This window comes from Caenorhabditis remanei, chromosome III, assembly GCF_010183535.1.
Source record: "Caenorhabditis remanei strain PX506 chromosome III, whole genome shotgun sequence".
Lineage (NCBI taxonomy): Eukaryota > Metazoa > Nematoda > Chromadorea > Rhabditida > Rhabditidae > Caenorhabditis > Caenorhabditis remanei.
This window is the reverse complement of record NC_071330.1, coordinates 5,152,639-5,169,846: the sequence shown is the minus strand read 5'-3', so window position 1 is coordinate 5,169,846 and position 17,208 is coordinate 5,152,639. Positions and strand designations below refer to the sequence as shown.

The following is a 17,208-nucleotide window of genomic DNA, read 5'->3' as shown; positions in this document are numbered from 1 at the left end:
ACAGAGGTTAGTCTCCTTTGTGGAGAAGAATCAACGTCCCTTTCAGTCTTCCTGCGAAACGAGATGACGTCAACCTCTTCTCCGTTTCCGCTGTTTCGTCTTCCTCATATTGTATTATCAGAAGTTTTCAACTCAACGACTCCTGATGAAATGTAAGTATTTCTTTTCGTCTGGAAATTCTCTTACAAAATGTATTGCAGAATACGAATCTCTCTGTGCTCGAAAAGAGCTGCCCGAGTCATAAAGTATACTTCTAGCAAATGGAAAAAGAGAAAAGATCTGGAATTGGTTTTGCAAGGAACCCAACCATCCGTTGTGCAATATGAGGAGATCTCCCTTCTATCGGTATCCCATATTTCTGAAGTAGAAGATCAGAGACAGCTTGAGAATATGAAGATTGGGGAGTCGATTGTTCCAGTGGACACATCAAATATGGTCACTTACTGGAAGGATAAACTAAAAGGAGTCAGAAGTGTGATGGAGTACGTCATGGACATTTTCAACTCTGAAATCGAAACTTTTTATATAACCGAAGACGCAACGTCATCCGAGATTCACTATATTTTCCAATGGATGGCTAAAAGGAAAACTGCATTCTCCGTATGCTTTCTGAACTGTAATAATGTGACGACAGATGATCTGAACTTCTTTCTCCGCAACATCCAGTTCAATAAAATTGTCTGTCTATAAGGACGTCTTCCTAAAACCTATCGATACCAAAGAAATTCATTTTGGACTTTTCCAAGAGGCTTCGTGAATTTAGACAATGGGTTATGGATGAAAATGAGTCATTTACTTACAATGAATTGCTGTATGATTACAGTTTCGTATGTTTCATTTACCAACAAAGAAATCAATTTTTTCTTGAAAAAATGGCAGGCTGGAGAGGCATGTCCTCTTCTGAAACATCTACAATTTGTATTCGAAAAAATCTTGAATCTGGAAGAAATGATTGAAGGATTGGATGGAATTAAAGTGCCAGATGATATTATAAGAGAGTATAAGATATTGTAAGTACATTCAGAAGTATTATATAATTATCAACATTGTTTTCAGTCCGGACAAGAATATCAGCTTACCGGGAGGCTACGATATCAAACGGAATGATGGAACCATTGCTACAGTATGCACAGAAACTCATCCTGAACTTCCGATAACACGCTTAAAAATTGCGGTCTGGCCAGAGTTGGTTTATTAAATACATTTAATACCCATTCGCCGGTCTATCTACTTTCTATTCAATTGTTATTAATTTTTGATAATTGATTATGGTTTAATAAATAGATTATTTTTTAATTCTGTGTTTGTCACTTTTCCAACACGTTTTTGTTAGTTTTTCGGCCGTCGCGAGCTTTTTTGAGATTAATTCTATTAAAAATGATTAAACATTTTTAGTTAAAAATTTTCGCTGATTTCAGCGGAGCGCGATTGATTTTAGTACTCACTACCAGACCCGTGCCTACATGAAGATTGTTATTGCAAAGTAAAAAACTATCTGATTTCGCTATCCACAACTGACCCAATTCCTCACAGGATAATCTCTCATCCGTACGGATTTTTCCTGAAAACTACATTCTGAGCCCTGCCGGCATTTTCAGACCACCAAAATTAACAAATGATAGCTTAAAATGAAGCAAACAGCATTTCCTATCAGATGGTCGTTTTGGATTTTCGGAAAAAGCGTTCCCACGTAAATTTTAGATCAAAATTTTTTTATAGATCACAATAATTATTGACGCGGGAGGCTTCGCGGGCTACACGTAAAACGCGTCAGTAATCGATAGTCTGAACTGGATTCGCTGTTTGGAATACCGTGCCGTTGTTTTATCTCTTCTCACCCGCGTAAACCGACTATTATCTCCTGAGAAGTTATTGATTTTTGACATAATCTCCGACGTCTGTTCAGAAATTCCCACTCCATTTGTACCTATCCAATGTCCACTGTTTTCCCCCTGTTCCGTTTTCCTCATGTTGTATTATCAGAAGTATTCAATTTAACGACTCCTGATGACATGTAAGTCTTTTTTCGTATTTAAATGATAACTGCCATTTGGGGAATCATATTTTGGAGTTTGTAGTTATGAATGCAGGTAGTGTTGATTAAGCGCATTTTGCAGCCTTTTTTCTCGCAGGAAAAACCAATTTCTCAGGAGACGACTTGACATTTTCGAAAACTTTGAGACGTAATAGTGCTTGACGAACTTTTTTATGGAGTTTATGCTTAAACCATATTTGTCAAGGCTGGGGTCGGACCAGGGCGGGCCAAGGAAAAATTTTGAAGGCCAAATTTTTTTCTTGACGAAAATTACACTTTTTAGCAAAAAAGTTTCAAAAAATACTTTAGAAAATTGAATTCTCAGTTTTGGCGCCAATTATCCGGACCTAATGCCCGAACCTTAACTTTGCTGACAAGGCCTGTCCCGGGCTTGACAAGAATATCCTAAACAGTTCCAGAGGGCTGACGGAAAAAAGTTATAAACTTTGACCGTTTTCAGTGGAAGTTGTCCTACTTTGAGAGTGTATCATAATACTGATTGTCATACCCAGTAGATTTTAAATGAACCATACAGATCAAAGATAGAGCTTCCTTTTTGTAGTTGACAACTTTTTTGTACGGGCACTCCCTAGCAAGTTAAGTATTGACAAAAATTTCTCCCTCAAATCGACCTACATATTTCAGTGCAAGATAGGGCCATTTTTGAACTGTCCCCTTAAAATGACCATAAAATGACCATAACTCTCTAGGGAGTGCTCGTACAAAAAAGTTGTCAATTACAAAAATGGAGCTCTACCTTTGATCTGTAAGGTTCATGAAAAATGTGCTGGGTGGAACAATCATTATTACTATGGCACACTCTCAAAGTTGGGAATTTTTAACTGAAAACGGCTAAAGTCAATTTCTTTTTGACCTCGTCGAACGAATTCATTTTTACAGAATAAAACTATCATTGTGCTCTAAAAAGGCCGGACTCATCATCAGATACACTTCGAAGAAATGGAGAAACCTCGGACGTTTGAAGTTAGTTCTTCGAGACACCGAACCATCCACTGTTCAACACTCTGATTGTACACTTCTCGCAGTTTCTGATGGTTCTGCAATGAAAGATCCAAGATACCTTGTGGATTTCAAGATTGGAGAGATAATTGTACCCGTGAACATATCAAATATGATCACTTACTGGGCGGATAAACTAGAAGGAGTCGGAAGTGTGATGGAGTATGTCATGGATATTTTCAACTCTGAAATCGAAGTTTTTGATATAAAAGAAGACGCGACGTCATCCGAGATCCACAACATTTTCCAATGGATGGTCGAGAGAAACACTGTGTTTTTTAGCGTTGATTTCGATAGTGGTCAGACTACATCCGAAGACCTCAACTTCTTTTTCCAAAATATCAAAACTTCTGGATGCCTGCAAATTCGCGGATCACCTAACAGGGACTATCGTAATCCATCAAATTCATGCTTCTCTTCTCTGAAATATTTCATCAATATAATTGATGCGTTTTGGCTGGAAAAGTGGCATTTGGGTTCATTGAATTGTTCTATCATCTGTCTATTCAACACATCGTTTTCTTGTGTGGATATGAATGTTTACTTGAGAAAATGGAAGAATGGACAGGCGTTTTCACTTTTGAATATCGGATTTTTTGAAAGTTCTGATAGGAATGTGGATCAGTTGCTAGATGGATTGGATTCAACGGAAATACCAATTGACACGAGAAGAGAGTATAGAAGGTAGGTAGAGAATCAGTAAGATATACAATTTGACCTATTTGTTACAGTATCACTGATTGTCCCACAATGTAAATTGTGTGTAAACCATACAGAACAAAAGTAGAGCTTCATTTTTGTAGTTGACCATTTTTTGTACGAGCACTCCCTAGCAAGTTACATATCGACAAAGTGACAAATCGTCCCATTTCAGTGCAAAATACTGTAATTTTTGAGCTATCCACTTAAAATGACCATAACTCTCTAGGGAGTGTCCGTACAAAAAAGTTGCCAATTACAAAAATGAAGCTCTGCTTTTGTTCTGTAAACTCATTACGAAATTCACTTTGTGGGACAAACAGTAATACCGTAACACCCTCTCAAAGTTGGTCATTTTTAACCGAAAAAGGACAAATTGTATATCTAATTGCACGGCACTCTAGAATATACACATGAAAAGTTATCATTTTCAGTCATCTCAATGTTGCTTATGAGCTTTACGGAGGATTCGATATCACACGAAACGATGGAGTACTTGCTACAATAATTTTTCATAATTGTCCTGGTCGGAATATTTTCTCGTTTTTCGTTTGGCCGGCTTGAAGTCATGGAATGCATTTAACTGATGAATGAGTGGACTATGCTGACATTAATTTTATATATTTAACATTATTTTTATTTCTCGATTTTATTTTTCTAAAGTACTATTAAATGACGTTTAAGACTCTTCTTCCTCATATTATCGAAATCTGTATAAAAAGAGGAAATGGTCTAGGATCCGGAAAATCCCTTGAAAATCGAAAATTCTTCCCAGAAGACAGTGTCTCTATCGATTCTCCTATTTCTTCTCTGCAGGGAATCAAGAATCCTCTCTTTAATAGAATGGCGGGTCTCCTGGTAGGTCAGATCACAAAAATCAATAGAGACGGGCCTCTGGGAAAATAATACAACTGGTTTGCGCGGGAACCTCTTATATACATCCCAACCCACACTCTCCCTCATAACTCTCTATAGAGATGTCCTCCACCCATTTTCCTCTTTTCCATCTTCCCCGCGTCGTGTTGTCAGAAGTGTTCGAAATGACGGAACCTGGTGAAATGTGAGTTATTATGATTTCAAGGGGTCTGGGGAGTTAGGACTGTAATTAAACGCGCTCCACTAGACTTGGAGGGAATTTCAAATATTAATTTTTTTCAATTTGACGTTATGCGTGGCATTTTGATACGCAGCTTATTCAACCACTTTTTGAGCCGATTTATGTCAAAGTGGCCCGAAATATTTTAAATTAAAAATTTCGAAATTTATTGGTTTTTGTCGTTTCCTCTCGAAAATATCTCAAAACCCATTTATTTCGAAAATTCAATCGAAAAATCGAGTTTTTCAGCAATTTCGGATTGAAAAAGAGTGCATTTCGAGAATAAACGCTCTGAAGTTCAAGATAGATTTGAAGCAATAGAACCGATATTTGCTAAAGCAACATCCAAAAAATCACGGTATAACGAGTTTTTAAATAAAAAATATCTTTTGAATTTCGCGCTGAAATGTTCGTTGGTTTCAGCGGAGCGCGTTTACTTTCAGTACTCACACCCAGATCTCGTGCGCTTGCCGGAGGCCTGAATTCACAATAGTTTCTTTTCAGTGTTAGAATATATATGTGCTCCAAAAAGGCGTCTCTCATCATAAAGTACACTGTGATAAAATGGAGAAAGAAACCTGGAATGACATTGGAACTTGAAGGAACAAAAGCATCCGTTTTGAAGTTTTATGACCACACACTTCTTTCGGTCTCTGATGTTTTCGACCGTCAGACATTGGGCACATGCAAGATGATTAAAATTGGCAACTCGATTGTTCCAGTGGAAACAAAAACGATGATGACCTACTGGGGGAATAAACTAAAAGGAGTCAGAAATGGAATGGAGCACGTGATGAAGATTTTTAGTTCTGAAGTTCAGAGTTACACGATTTCGAATGACTTGAAACCGGATGAAATTCACTGGCTCTTCCGATGGATGGCTAGTCGGAATATTGTATTCACCGACTGTACTCTTCACTTTGGACAAGCTACCATCGAAGATCTCAACTTTTTTTTTCAAAACATTCGATTTGATTCCAAAGTGATCATCCTTGGAAAACCACCTGATGGCTTCCAGATGCCTTCCACTTCCTTCTTGGGTTATCCATCCAAATCAGTAGAAGTTTACAATGGAAATTGGCTGAAAATCAGTGATATTTTTTCTATTGAGAGTTATACGATTCTATTAGTAGACACCCCATTTTCTAGTGTGGATATGAATGGATTCTTGAAACGATGGAAGTGTGGAAAAGCGACTACCAGACTGAAAGTTGGACTGTTTTACACGAAAGAACTGAATATAGATGATGTATTTAAAGACATCGAAAAGGTTGAAGTACCAAAGGAAACCAGGAGAACATTTAAACTGAGGTGAGTGAAAATTTCATTCCGATTCTATTTTATACTTTAGTCTTTCCAGCTATGATCATTCACTCGATATGGATGGTGGATACGATATCAAAGGGCAGGATGAAGTCATTGCAACCATTTGTGAAGTAGTCATTGAAAATGGAATCCATGTTCTATTCATGGCCGTTTGGCCGGATTGGTCAACTGGCGAAGAAAGCTTCGATGAGTGTATTTAGTTTGAGAAACAATAAAGTATAAAAAGTTATTTCGCTTAATTTTTTGATAATTGTTGTCATCAGAAAGAGTGAGCCAGTTTCACTTCTCAATGGGTCCCCCTCTTTCTCATTGATCTGTATCAGGGACGTGCTAAACAACTTGTACTCGGGAACTTCGTATCGAAAAAATCGGGAAACTTTTTTTTCGAAAATTTTTGACCGAAAAAACTCAAAAAAATTAGCAAAAAAAACTGTCTGAAAAAAATGAGTTTTTCGGAGGCAAGAATCTTGAATTTGTTTGGGAACTGGAAGTCTTCAAGGACAGACTCCCAGAAACCTGTTTTTAAGTACAAAATTGCAAAAAAATTCAGGAAAAATCGAAAAATTACTTGTAACTTAATTTTTGAAATTTTCTGAAAAAAAAACAGACAAATATCAGGAATTCTGTACTTCTAGAAGTCTGAAAATTAAGGATATCCAGGCACATAAATCCACAGACAGACATCAGGATAACCAGACATAGATACAGTATTGGCCATGAAGACACGCCACTACAGTCTGTGGTCAACTTTGTGAGTGTCAGACGGCCTCTCTGATTGTATTACAATATCGATTGTTTATGGAGTGTATACAGTGCGCGTCATAAAGATAGGACACCCCCTAAAATTTGTCGTTCTGAAAAATCCTGAATAGTTATCAAAAATCGGTGAGTGCAGTCCGATTCAGCGACCCTAAAAACCCTATGAGACAACTGATCGTTTAGATTGAGAAACTTTGAGTAGCTCTGTGCTCAAAAGTCACTTTTGAGGCCGCGTCATAAAGATAGGACACCCTCAAAAAGCAGTACTTTGCGAGTCTTTTTCCTAGAAAATGTGGAATTTTTTGATCGGAAATTGCTTGAAATGCTTTAATTAGTCCTATTTTGAATGTTTTCACAAAAATTATTCCTAGAAAACTTGTTCGAAAAAACTCGTATAAATGCGATTTTCCAATTTTCCAATTATTCTTCACTTTTTTCGAATTTTATCATGAAAAGTGATATCAATCACTTTGAAGACATTTCAAAGTTGAAAATATTAATTTTCAAGGCGTGATTTGTTATTCCGGATACATAAGTATTGAAAATTTATTGGTGTTTCCATATAATTCATTGATGAAACTCGAAAAAGTGAAAAATCACTAAAAAGTCTAAAAATCGAATTTTTAAAACAAGTTTTCTAGGAACAATTTTTGTGAAAACATTCAAAATAGGACTAATTAAAGCATTTCAAGCAATTTCCGATCAAAAAATTCCACATTTTCTAGGAAAAAGACTCGCAAAGTACTGCTTTTTGAGGGTGTCCTATCTTTATGACGCGGCCTCAAAAGTGACTTTTGAGCACAGAGCTACTCAAAGTTTCTCAATCTAAACGATCAGTTCTCTCATAGGGTTTTTAGGGTCGCTGAATCGGACTGCACTCACCGATTTTTGATTACTTTTCAGGATTTTTCAGAACGACATATTGTAGGGGGTGTCCTATCTTTATGACGCGCACTGTAGATCACAAGTAGAGCTTCATTTTAGTTGTTGACAACTTTTTTGTACTGGCACTCCCTAGAGAGTGATCAATCGTCGAAGAAATTTCTCGCAAATGTTGTCATTTTTTAGTGTAATAACTTCTTAGGATGTGCCAGTACAAAAAAGTTGTCAACTACTAAAATGAAGCTTTACTTGTGATTAGAGTTGAGTGGAATGCGATTTTTGAAATGGCGGAAGGTGGAAGGCAGAAGCGAAATTTTTCGGTGGAAGGCGGAAAGCGGAATGAAAAAATTCGCAAAAAGGGGCCTTATTTTGTTGTAAAAAGCTTTGAAAAATGATTAAATCTGTATTAAATTTCCTTTTTTGGTAAAAATTGTTAGTTTTGCTGCAAAAAACTCAAAAAATATCAGTAAATTCGAGTAGGCGAACAAATTTTTCAAGCTGATATCCTCTAGGCGGAAGGCGGAAAAAAATCTTAAAACGGCTGAAGGCGGAAAGCGGAAATAGGCAAAAATTTAGCGGAAAGCGGAAGGCGGAAGGCGGAATTCCGCTCAACTCTGCTATACACTCCATAAACAATCGATATTGTAATACAATCAGAGAGGCCGTCTGACACTCACAAAGTTGACTACAGACTGTAGTGGCGTGTCTTTATGGCCAATACTGTATCTATGTCTGGATATCCTGATCAGGGCTGTGCGGAAAATTTTTCCGACGAAAAATTTTTTCGGTTTTTTCGGTGGTTTTCGAAAAATTTTGGGGCGAAAAATTTTTCGGTCAAAATTTTCCGAAAAAATTTTACGGCGAAAAATTTTTCGGTGCGAACTTTTCGAAAAAAATTTTCGAACGAAAAATTTTCGGAGAGTTTCCGAAAAAACGGTTCCAAAAATATTGGAAATTTTCATTGAAATTGTCAAAAATTAAGTAACAAAATTAGTGATTTTTCGATTTTTCCTTAAATCTTCTCTATTTTTGTACTCAAAAACATGTTTCCGGAGTTTTTCCTTGAAATGGTTACAGTTTTCATACAAATTTAAGATTTTTTCGTCCGAAAAACCCTTTTTTTTCCGGCCATTTTCGTGAAACTTTTTTTTTTCGAATTTTTCGGTTTTTTCGGTCAAATTATTTCGAAAAAAAAGTTTTTCGATTTTTTTCGGTCCGAAGTTTTCGAAAAAAAAATTTTTTTCGATTTTTTCGGTACGAAGTGTTCGAAAAAAAAGTTTTTCGAAAATTTTTCGGAAAAGTTTTTTCGCACAGCCCTGATCCTGATGTCTGTCTGTGTATTTATGTGTCCGGATATTCAAAAATTTTCAGAAATTCGGTTTCTTAGATTTTCAGATTTCTAGAAGTACAAAATTCCTGATATTTGTCTGTCTGTGTGTCTGTGATTCCCAAAACCCACAAGATTTTTCTCTCCGAATATAAGGTCCCCTCTTCCTATTCCGATTTTCGAAAATGTCATCATGTCTAATCCAGCTCTTCACAATAACAAAAAACATGTCAACGACTTTGAAACAATAGATGTCAAGGTCAAAGGTTCCGAACTTCACATATGTAATTAGCACTGTCAGATCTGTCAGAACGGTAATGCTATTACAAGCTATAGAGATCAGGAGACGCTCGATTTCTCATGTCATAAATGGTCGATTCAAGTTAATTATGTGATGTTTATTATTATGTCATATTATTGACTCTAAAACAAATTTGATGTCCAAATTTGATCTACTGATGGGAAACAATTATTGAAGGGGGTTTTTTGATCTACTTCCACGAAAGTGTAGGGAATTCTGGAGGGAATGTGGGGAAGATGACAGAAATGGAGGAAAAAATCATTTGAGTTCGTGTTCAGATGATCAAATGACCATATTAATTCTCATTTCGAAATTCAAAGAACTTTCTTTACTAAGGAATGGAGTCAGTTTGGAGTGGTGGGGCGTGACCTATATCATTAGAAAGCTGAGAAAACGCTGATTTCAAATATATATTTAATTTTTGCCTTTGAGGTCTGGTATCCGAGAAACACTAGGTCAAAGTTGGGTGAAATAGAGAATTGCAAAAAAAAAAATGCAACAAAATGTTCGAGTGTCAGAAAGGTAATAATTTGACATTTTTCAGAACTTCGATCTTTTTTTTCTTGAATACCAGGCCTTGAGGGCAAAAATTGATAATATATTTGGAATCAGCGTTTTCAGCTTTCCAATAATATAGATCCCATCCGATAACTCCAAACTGACTTCATGACCTTCCCAAGTAATTTAGACTATCTCCGTGGTTGTGAGGATTCATTAGAACCGTCAAACTCTGTGGTATTCCATATCTATTCTAGTATTTCCACTCTTCAAGACCCCATCTTTTAAACCAATTTTTTGAAAACTTGTTATTATTTTCATTTACACATTAACAACCGTAAAACAGTGCTAACACCGTCTATGACAACAATATGTGAAGATGAAGTCGATGACTCCGCCCCCTCTCCCCATATGAGGATAGTGGTCCACTGTCACTCATTCATTCCCATTTTGGTTCTCCCACCAAATCGTTCTTATTCTACTCTCTAGAACTCTACTATTCCCAATGCCGTCCGTCAAGCCTACGAAGCCACATATAATGGCTCTTTGTAATAAAGTTAAGGCCCGACAGGCCGGTTTGGAAAAAAGCTGGGACAACGAGTCTAACAAGGAGACCGAGAGTCCTGCTGAAAAGATGGCCGAGAAGAGCACAAATCAAGTTTCAAAGCCCAGCAGAAAACGAGCGGCCGACTCATCTAGTTTGCCGAAAACCGATAAGACAGTCCCAGTGCCTCCGAAAGTTCCGAAGATCGAGAAAATCATCAATATAACTGTTAATCCAATAAGCCAAGAGGAGACAGATTCAGCTGTTCAAGGACTTCTGGAAGCGGAGGAACGAGAGGAGAGAATTGTGGCAGAGTACGGAGAGTACATCCCGAAGAGATGGTAGATAATCTCCACTTCGGATCATCGACAACGACGATGTCTTCATAGGATTTTAATTATTCTCGATTCTTTCATTTACTTAATTCATTCATTGGCATATTCATTCCATCAACCAACTCAAACTGATCTCCCGTTAAACTTAATTGAAACTTAAATTCTTATACTTATATACCGACTATCTCTCCCCATCTGTGTCATATGATCCAACAATTATTCGAAATGTAAATGAACTTATATAATTCTAATCAAGTGGTTTTTTCTTTTACACAGAATCCAGGGATGTCTTATAACTCGAGAAAGAGGTGCTCTTTACAGTACTCCATGAAATTGAAGCCGTGTTGAAACGTCAGAAACGTTAGATGAAATTTCGGAGTAAATATCAAGTTACTCGAGGGTTACTGTTAAAAACACTGCGTTCATATCAAAAACTCTGAAAATCGGCAGTTTTGGAAGATTTTTACTGAAATTGCAATAGTCGCTTCCAGTCATTTTCATTCAGCGGAAAATTTGTTTGAAACTATTGGAACTTTTTCCCTTGACATCTTTTGTTTAAGATCGTTGACATGTTTATTGTTATTGTAAAAGAGCTAGATTAGACATAATGGAATTTTCCAATACCGGAATAGGAAGAGGGGAGAGAGAAAAATCTGGAGGCTATTCTATATTTCATATTTTTAGGTAAAAAAAAACCAAAGTTTCAGAAGGAGGAGCACATGGCAGTGCTAACTTAGAGTTTTGGGAACATCTGGAACCAACAGACACACAGACACAGAGACAGACAAATATCAGGAATTCTGCGGATCAAAAACTCTTCAATAATTGTTTCCCTCCAGTAGATCAAATTTGGACATCAAATTTATTTTAGAATCAATAATATGACGTAATAATAAACATCACATAATTAACTTGAATCGACCATTTATGACATGAGAAATCGAGCGTCTCCTGGCCTCCATGACTTGTAAATGCTATCGTCCCGACAGATCAGATGGTGCTAATTGCATATGTGAAGTTCGGAACCTTTTACCTTGACATCTATTGTTTCAATGTCGTTGACATGTCTATTGTTATTGTAAAGAGCTGGATTAGACATGATGACATTTTCGAAAATCGGAATAGGAAGAGGGACCTTATATTGGGAGAGAAAAATCTTGTGGGTTTTGGGAATCACAGACACACAGACAGACAAATATCAGGAAATCCGTACTTCTAGAAGTCTGAACTTCTGAGAAACCAAATGTCTGAAAATTTAGGAATTTAGGACGAGAAACTGTGATGGTTGTCAGTGTGGCTGAAACATGCATATCGTAAAAACTGTATTTGAGTTGCCCCTCAATTTGAAGTGCCCCTCTAATAGTAGTGTCCCCCCCCCCCCCCCCCCCCACGGACCCTTTGAACAATAGAGTTGCACCCTCTAATTGAGGTGCCCCTCTAATACAGGTGCCCTCCAGCAGTTTACACTTTTCTCTAAAATCATCATTAACTGACTTCGAACTGTTCTCTCACATTACTATTTCAGCGTTTTTGTTGTTAAAAACGTAGTTTGCTATGAAAATTCAGGATGTTCTCCGTTTTTTACGAAAAAGTTCGATTAATTCGGCATAAAAAACTAATAAAATCAAACAAATTCCAAAAATAGTCGGCTGTGAAGTCGGGCGAATTCGTCGAAGAAAAATAGAGGTGCATTCTCTATTTGAATTGCCCCTCTTATAGAGTTACAGTCCGACAGACCCTTTGAGCAATAGAGTTGCATGCACCTCAAATACAGTTTTTACGGTAACTACCATCGATGTCCGCTTTTAAGTAACCGCACTTTTAAGTCTTTGCACTAGATAGAAATGAAAACAGTCAATAAAAATCAACAATTTTATTAAGGGAACGTCTTAAAGATGTCATTAGATGAAATACAAGAAAAAATCAAATTTATTGTTTATCCTGCTCGAATGAAAAGTCTGGCCAAACAACCATTTGCACGAAGTGTCTAGTTCGATTAGTATCGTAAATAGATTCTTGGCAAAAAGAAATTGTAGCAATGACTCCATCGTTTCTTTCTGACGATTTCCTTTGGTATCTTCCTTACTTCAATGTCCTCAAACAGATGGTTTGGATGTTGGTTTTTCAAGCTAAAAACTCCCAATTTTAGACGTTGACACGCCTTTCCAACCTGCCATTCTCTCAAAAAAAAAATTCATGTCTTGGAATAAAAGACGAATATGATATCGAGATGATCGATCGATACTTTTTTCACATCTCTGCAGTTTCTCATTTCTTAGATTAGTACTATTAATGTGGAGAAGATCTTTTTCAATTTACAGTGTAACTTGAAATGCGCGAAATGTGCCATGTCCAGACCAGCCCTGACAACATCTGTGAAATATTTTGTGATAAGACAGATCAGAGGAATGATTAGATAAGGTTTGTATTACTTTTTTTCAAGCTGACTGGAATGGATAAAGTTTCAAGCGTCTTCTTCGCTTTTCTGACTTTCATCCAGTTTTTGACAGCTAGTCGAAGTGTTGCAAAACAGTGAAATAGATAAAATAACAGTTGAATGAAACAAAAAAATAAATCAAGCCATGGCATCCTAACGTGATGTCTTAAAAAGCCAATGCATAAAATGACGACGATCAAGAAAATGAAATAGAAGATGTGCAAACTGATGTAGAGGATATCCTGGAAATATTTTGTTTCTTTTAAAATCAATTTATTAAAAGAATACCTACCTCACGATTATTTCGGTTATTCAAATTCTTGTGTACAGCTTGCTCCAATGCCTCATCCTTCAGTTTGGAATGTTCTATGTCTTCAGTGACATACCTTCTGAAACCAATGTACTCCATTTTAAGTTGTTTTTTTTTGAAGCAGAGAAAAGTTCACCATTGAAATTTTAGTAGTCAATCCGTATAAAAATTGAGTTTGAAGCGGATCACAAATTTTCAAACTGCTTTGTTCTATATCTTTATCATAGATGGTCCAAGATCTTCTGATACAAAATCACAAAAAAATTGGCTCATTTCAATCAATAAAAACTAATAATTTGCTGAAAACCGAAAAATGCTTCTTTGTAGAGATATTGATGAAATCTCAACAGGAAGTGAAAGTAGGTATTATTTGAAGGCTTTTCTTGTTTAAATCAAATTACCAATCAAATCACAGAGAAAAATGACATTTTTGATGAAAACTTTAAAAAATGTTACTTCTTCTCAGGGAAAACGTTGGCCTGAAAAATGTTTGTACTATGTCAAATGAGATAATTTTAGAATATAAAACCAGTGGTATGTTTTTACAGAACCATCTCCTATCAGAAGCGTGCCTTGTCAAAACTCTCTCTTTCCAGAACTGTTGCTCAGTAGAACTCATTTTTACGTGATAAACTGAACAAAATGAACTAAAGCAATCAAAAATCTCTCAATTTTTCCCCCTATTTTCGATTCAGAACAGTTCTGGAAATTTACATTTCTGAGAAGGGACACAGTTCTCGAGAAAAACTGTTCTAAAAAGGGAATTGCCAGAAATCCGTACTGAGAAAGATCCATTTCCAGTTTTAGAAATGTCTCATTGGGGTTGAGATGTTTTTTTGGTGCTATTCTTTTCTTTAATCAACCATCAAAAACAATAATGATAACAAAAATGGACAGACAGACAGACACCAAGTCTGGAAACCTAATGTTTCAGCAATATCTTATCTACAAAAAATAAGTTTTAGCAAATGATCGAAGCATTTGGAGAAATTTTATCAAAAAATAATTCAACATTATTTCTATGCAAAAACGCTCAGAATGTTTCTAGAAACTGTTTTGTGATACATCATTTAAGTTAAAAACGTTTTTGCATAGAAATAATGTTGAATTATTTTTTCGGTAGAATCGACAAAGATTACGATTTGTGTTTCTTTTTGAGTATCAAGTGTGTACTTTTTTTTCATTATTTTAATTTTGGATAACTAACTCGATAGCCCAGTGGTGACAAAGTAGGTGTTCCATCGTCGTCCACCACTCTGAATAATCAAGATGGAGAAACGATCCAAGAAGTAATATAACTCCGCACAAAATAGGCAAAACGAGTGTGTTCCAGTTAAAGACAGTGCAGCCGAAAGAGATCAGAAGAGCGACCGAAAAGAAGAGGCAACCTCGGATAGTGGAGCAGTTCCTCTGAAAAGTTTTGAGAACGTTGAAAATGTTTATATGACAACGATGAATTATATGAGAAGTTGAGCACACTCTTTATATTATAACTCGTTTATAATGTAACCGAAATCTATGATTTTGGGCTCAATTGGAAGCTCTGATTAATTGCAGAAATGTCGGGTTAAACGATCTATGAATAAGAAACAATCTGGTCAATTAACTGACAAGGGAAGTTCATGACGAGGTGAGTTGAACTTTTTCTAAAAATTGGACCCCTGGTACTTTCGACCCTGCTGATTCCAAAAATGCAAGAAAAATCAGCGAAATGCTCACGTGAACCGAGTTAAGACCCGTCAAACTTGCAATTCTACAGCACAAGGGTCGATGAAAACGTGAAAAGCTTAACCACGTGAACAAATTGAAAAGTTTGACGATTTGAAAAGTTTGATAACTCGGTTCACGTGATCATTTTGCTGATTTTTCTTGCATTTTTGGAATCAGCAGGGTCGAAAGTAACAGGGCCCAATTTTTAGAAAAAGTTCAACTCGCCTCGTCATGAACTTCCCTTGTGAGTGTATTCGAAAAACAGATGTTTTCAGTTCATGTTTTGAATAGAAATAATTCTAGAAATATCCAACCGAAAAATCTGCAAAAACCAGACTTGTCACGGGCCGGGCCGGGCCGGGCCAAAATCAGGAAAAATCTCGGCCCGGCCCGGCCCGCTCGGCCCGTTTTGAAACATTTTTCAAAACATTTTTTGTTTTTCAACTTTTTTTTGGAAATTTTTTGAAATTTTTTGAAAAAAGTATAGTTTTCGAATAAACATTTAAAATTGAATCAAAATTTGAATATGTATGATAATTTAAGCATTTTTACTCTTTTTTTCGAAAAATTTTAACAAAAAAAATTGGTAAAAATGGGTACCCATTTTTGAATCCGGGCCGACCGGGCCGGGCCGGGCCAAGAGAACTTTCGGCCCGGCCCGGCCCGGTCAAGAAAAATCTCGGCCCGGCCCGGGCCGGCCCGATTTTTGACAAGTCTGGCAAAAACTCACGTGTTACCGATCCCTTTCCCGACAAAACTGTGTGATAGACTTTTGGAAAATGCGCTGATCACTGAGAAAATTAATAATAACCTCATTCCCCGTTCAAAAATCTTCGCACGTTTGTTTTTTTAATTACAAATTAACGTCAAAAACGTTTTCACGTGAACTCTAGTAGTGTATTTGCGAGAAAACGCGCCCAAGGCGAGTCAGACTTAGCTGGTAAAATTATATTTTCCTGAAATATAGAAACCACGAGAACTTACAAAAGCTCGACGTTGGACTTCCAAATCTTCCAAGCTGCTGATGAACCGTTCAACTGATCTCGATTTCATTTTCAAGTTATCAGGATAGCACAAAATATGTATAAAATGTGGGGAAACAGAGAACAACTATGCTCAATGGTTCGTCAGAGAGAAAGGAGAGAAAGGAAGAGAGAGTGTGCGTGCGCACCTTTGTCTGCGTCAATGGCTTACTATTAGGCGTGCACTGTCTCCATGGTGAAAAAAGAGGAAGAGAGGGGACCTCCTCTCTAAATGAAGAGTGCCTGAATCCCTCTCGCCTTCCTTGTCCTCATCCTTTTCCACCCCTCCTAGGGTCCCTTCTAATTACCGACAATAACTGGAGACGCAGACCTTCGTGAAATGAGAATGGAATCACTTGTTTTCTTTTGCATCAAAATTAATGTGTTGCTGAAATTTACTCAGCGAAAGTTTGATCTTCACGCTGGCTTTTTTAGTGACAACACAATATCAGTGCTGAAAGTGTCGAGCGAAATTCAAAATTTTCAGGAACATCTTCTCAGATCATTCTTGTCTTATCCTAAAAGTTTCCGCCAAAAAAAGGACTTGCGTGGTGTTGAAGTTTCTTGTCAAGACTGACTTTTCATAGGTTTCAAGGGTTTTTGAGAAATATATTTGAAGACAGATTATGGAAAATTTTCAGAAAAAAATATTGTTGAAAATTCTAATGAAAATAATTCAATAATTCGATTCCGGATCGAACGAACCGGCGGGAACCGTCCCGAATTTTCGCAGGTATGATTTCAACCATCCTATCACGTTTGGGCGTGCGGACATGATCTCATGACATGATGGTCTAAGGACCGAAACGTCGGATAAAATCATTCAAAAATTTGTGCCAAACTTCTACTAAGGACACCCAAAATTGTTCTAAAATGCACAAAGACTACACCACCTCTATCAAATACC

General features: G+C 36.8%; 2 protein-coding genes across 2 annotated transcripts; both read left to right on the top strand.

The window, feature by feature from the left end:
* Positions 1 to 63: 63 nt before the first annotated feature.
* Positions 64 to 6,376, top strand: GCK72_009168 (uncharacterized protein; the record flags this gene model as incomplete). The annotated part of the gene is made up of 7 exons (XM_053727244.1): positions 64 to 152; positions 201 to 600; positions 880 to 1,010; positions 1,057 to 1,185; positions 2,936 to 3,739; positions 5,355 to 6,161; positions 6,211 to 6,376. 7 exons carry the CDS (start codon positions 64 to 66, stop codon positions 6,374 to 6,376), a joined length of 2,526 nt encoding a protein of 841 aa, XP_053586821.1.
* Positions 6,377 to 10,448: 4,072 nt separating this feature from the next.
* Positions 10,449 to 10,832, top strand: GCK72_009167 (uncharacterized protein; the record flags this gene model as incomplete). Its single annotated transcript, XM_003103196.2, has 1 exon — positions 10,449 to 10,832. One exon carries the CDS (start codon positions 10,449 to 10,451, stop codon positions 10,830 to 10,832), a length of 384 nt encoding a protein of 127 aa, XP_003103244.2.
* Positions 10,833 to 17,208: the final 6,376 nt, after the last annotated feature.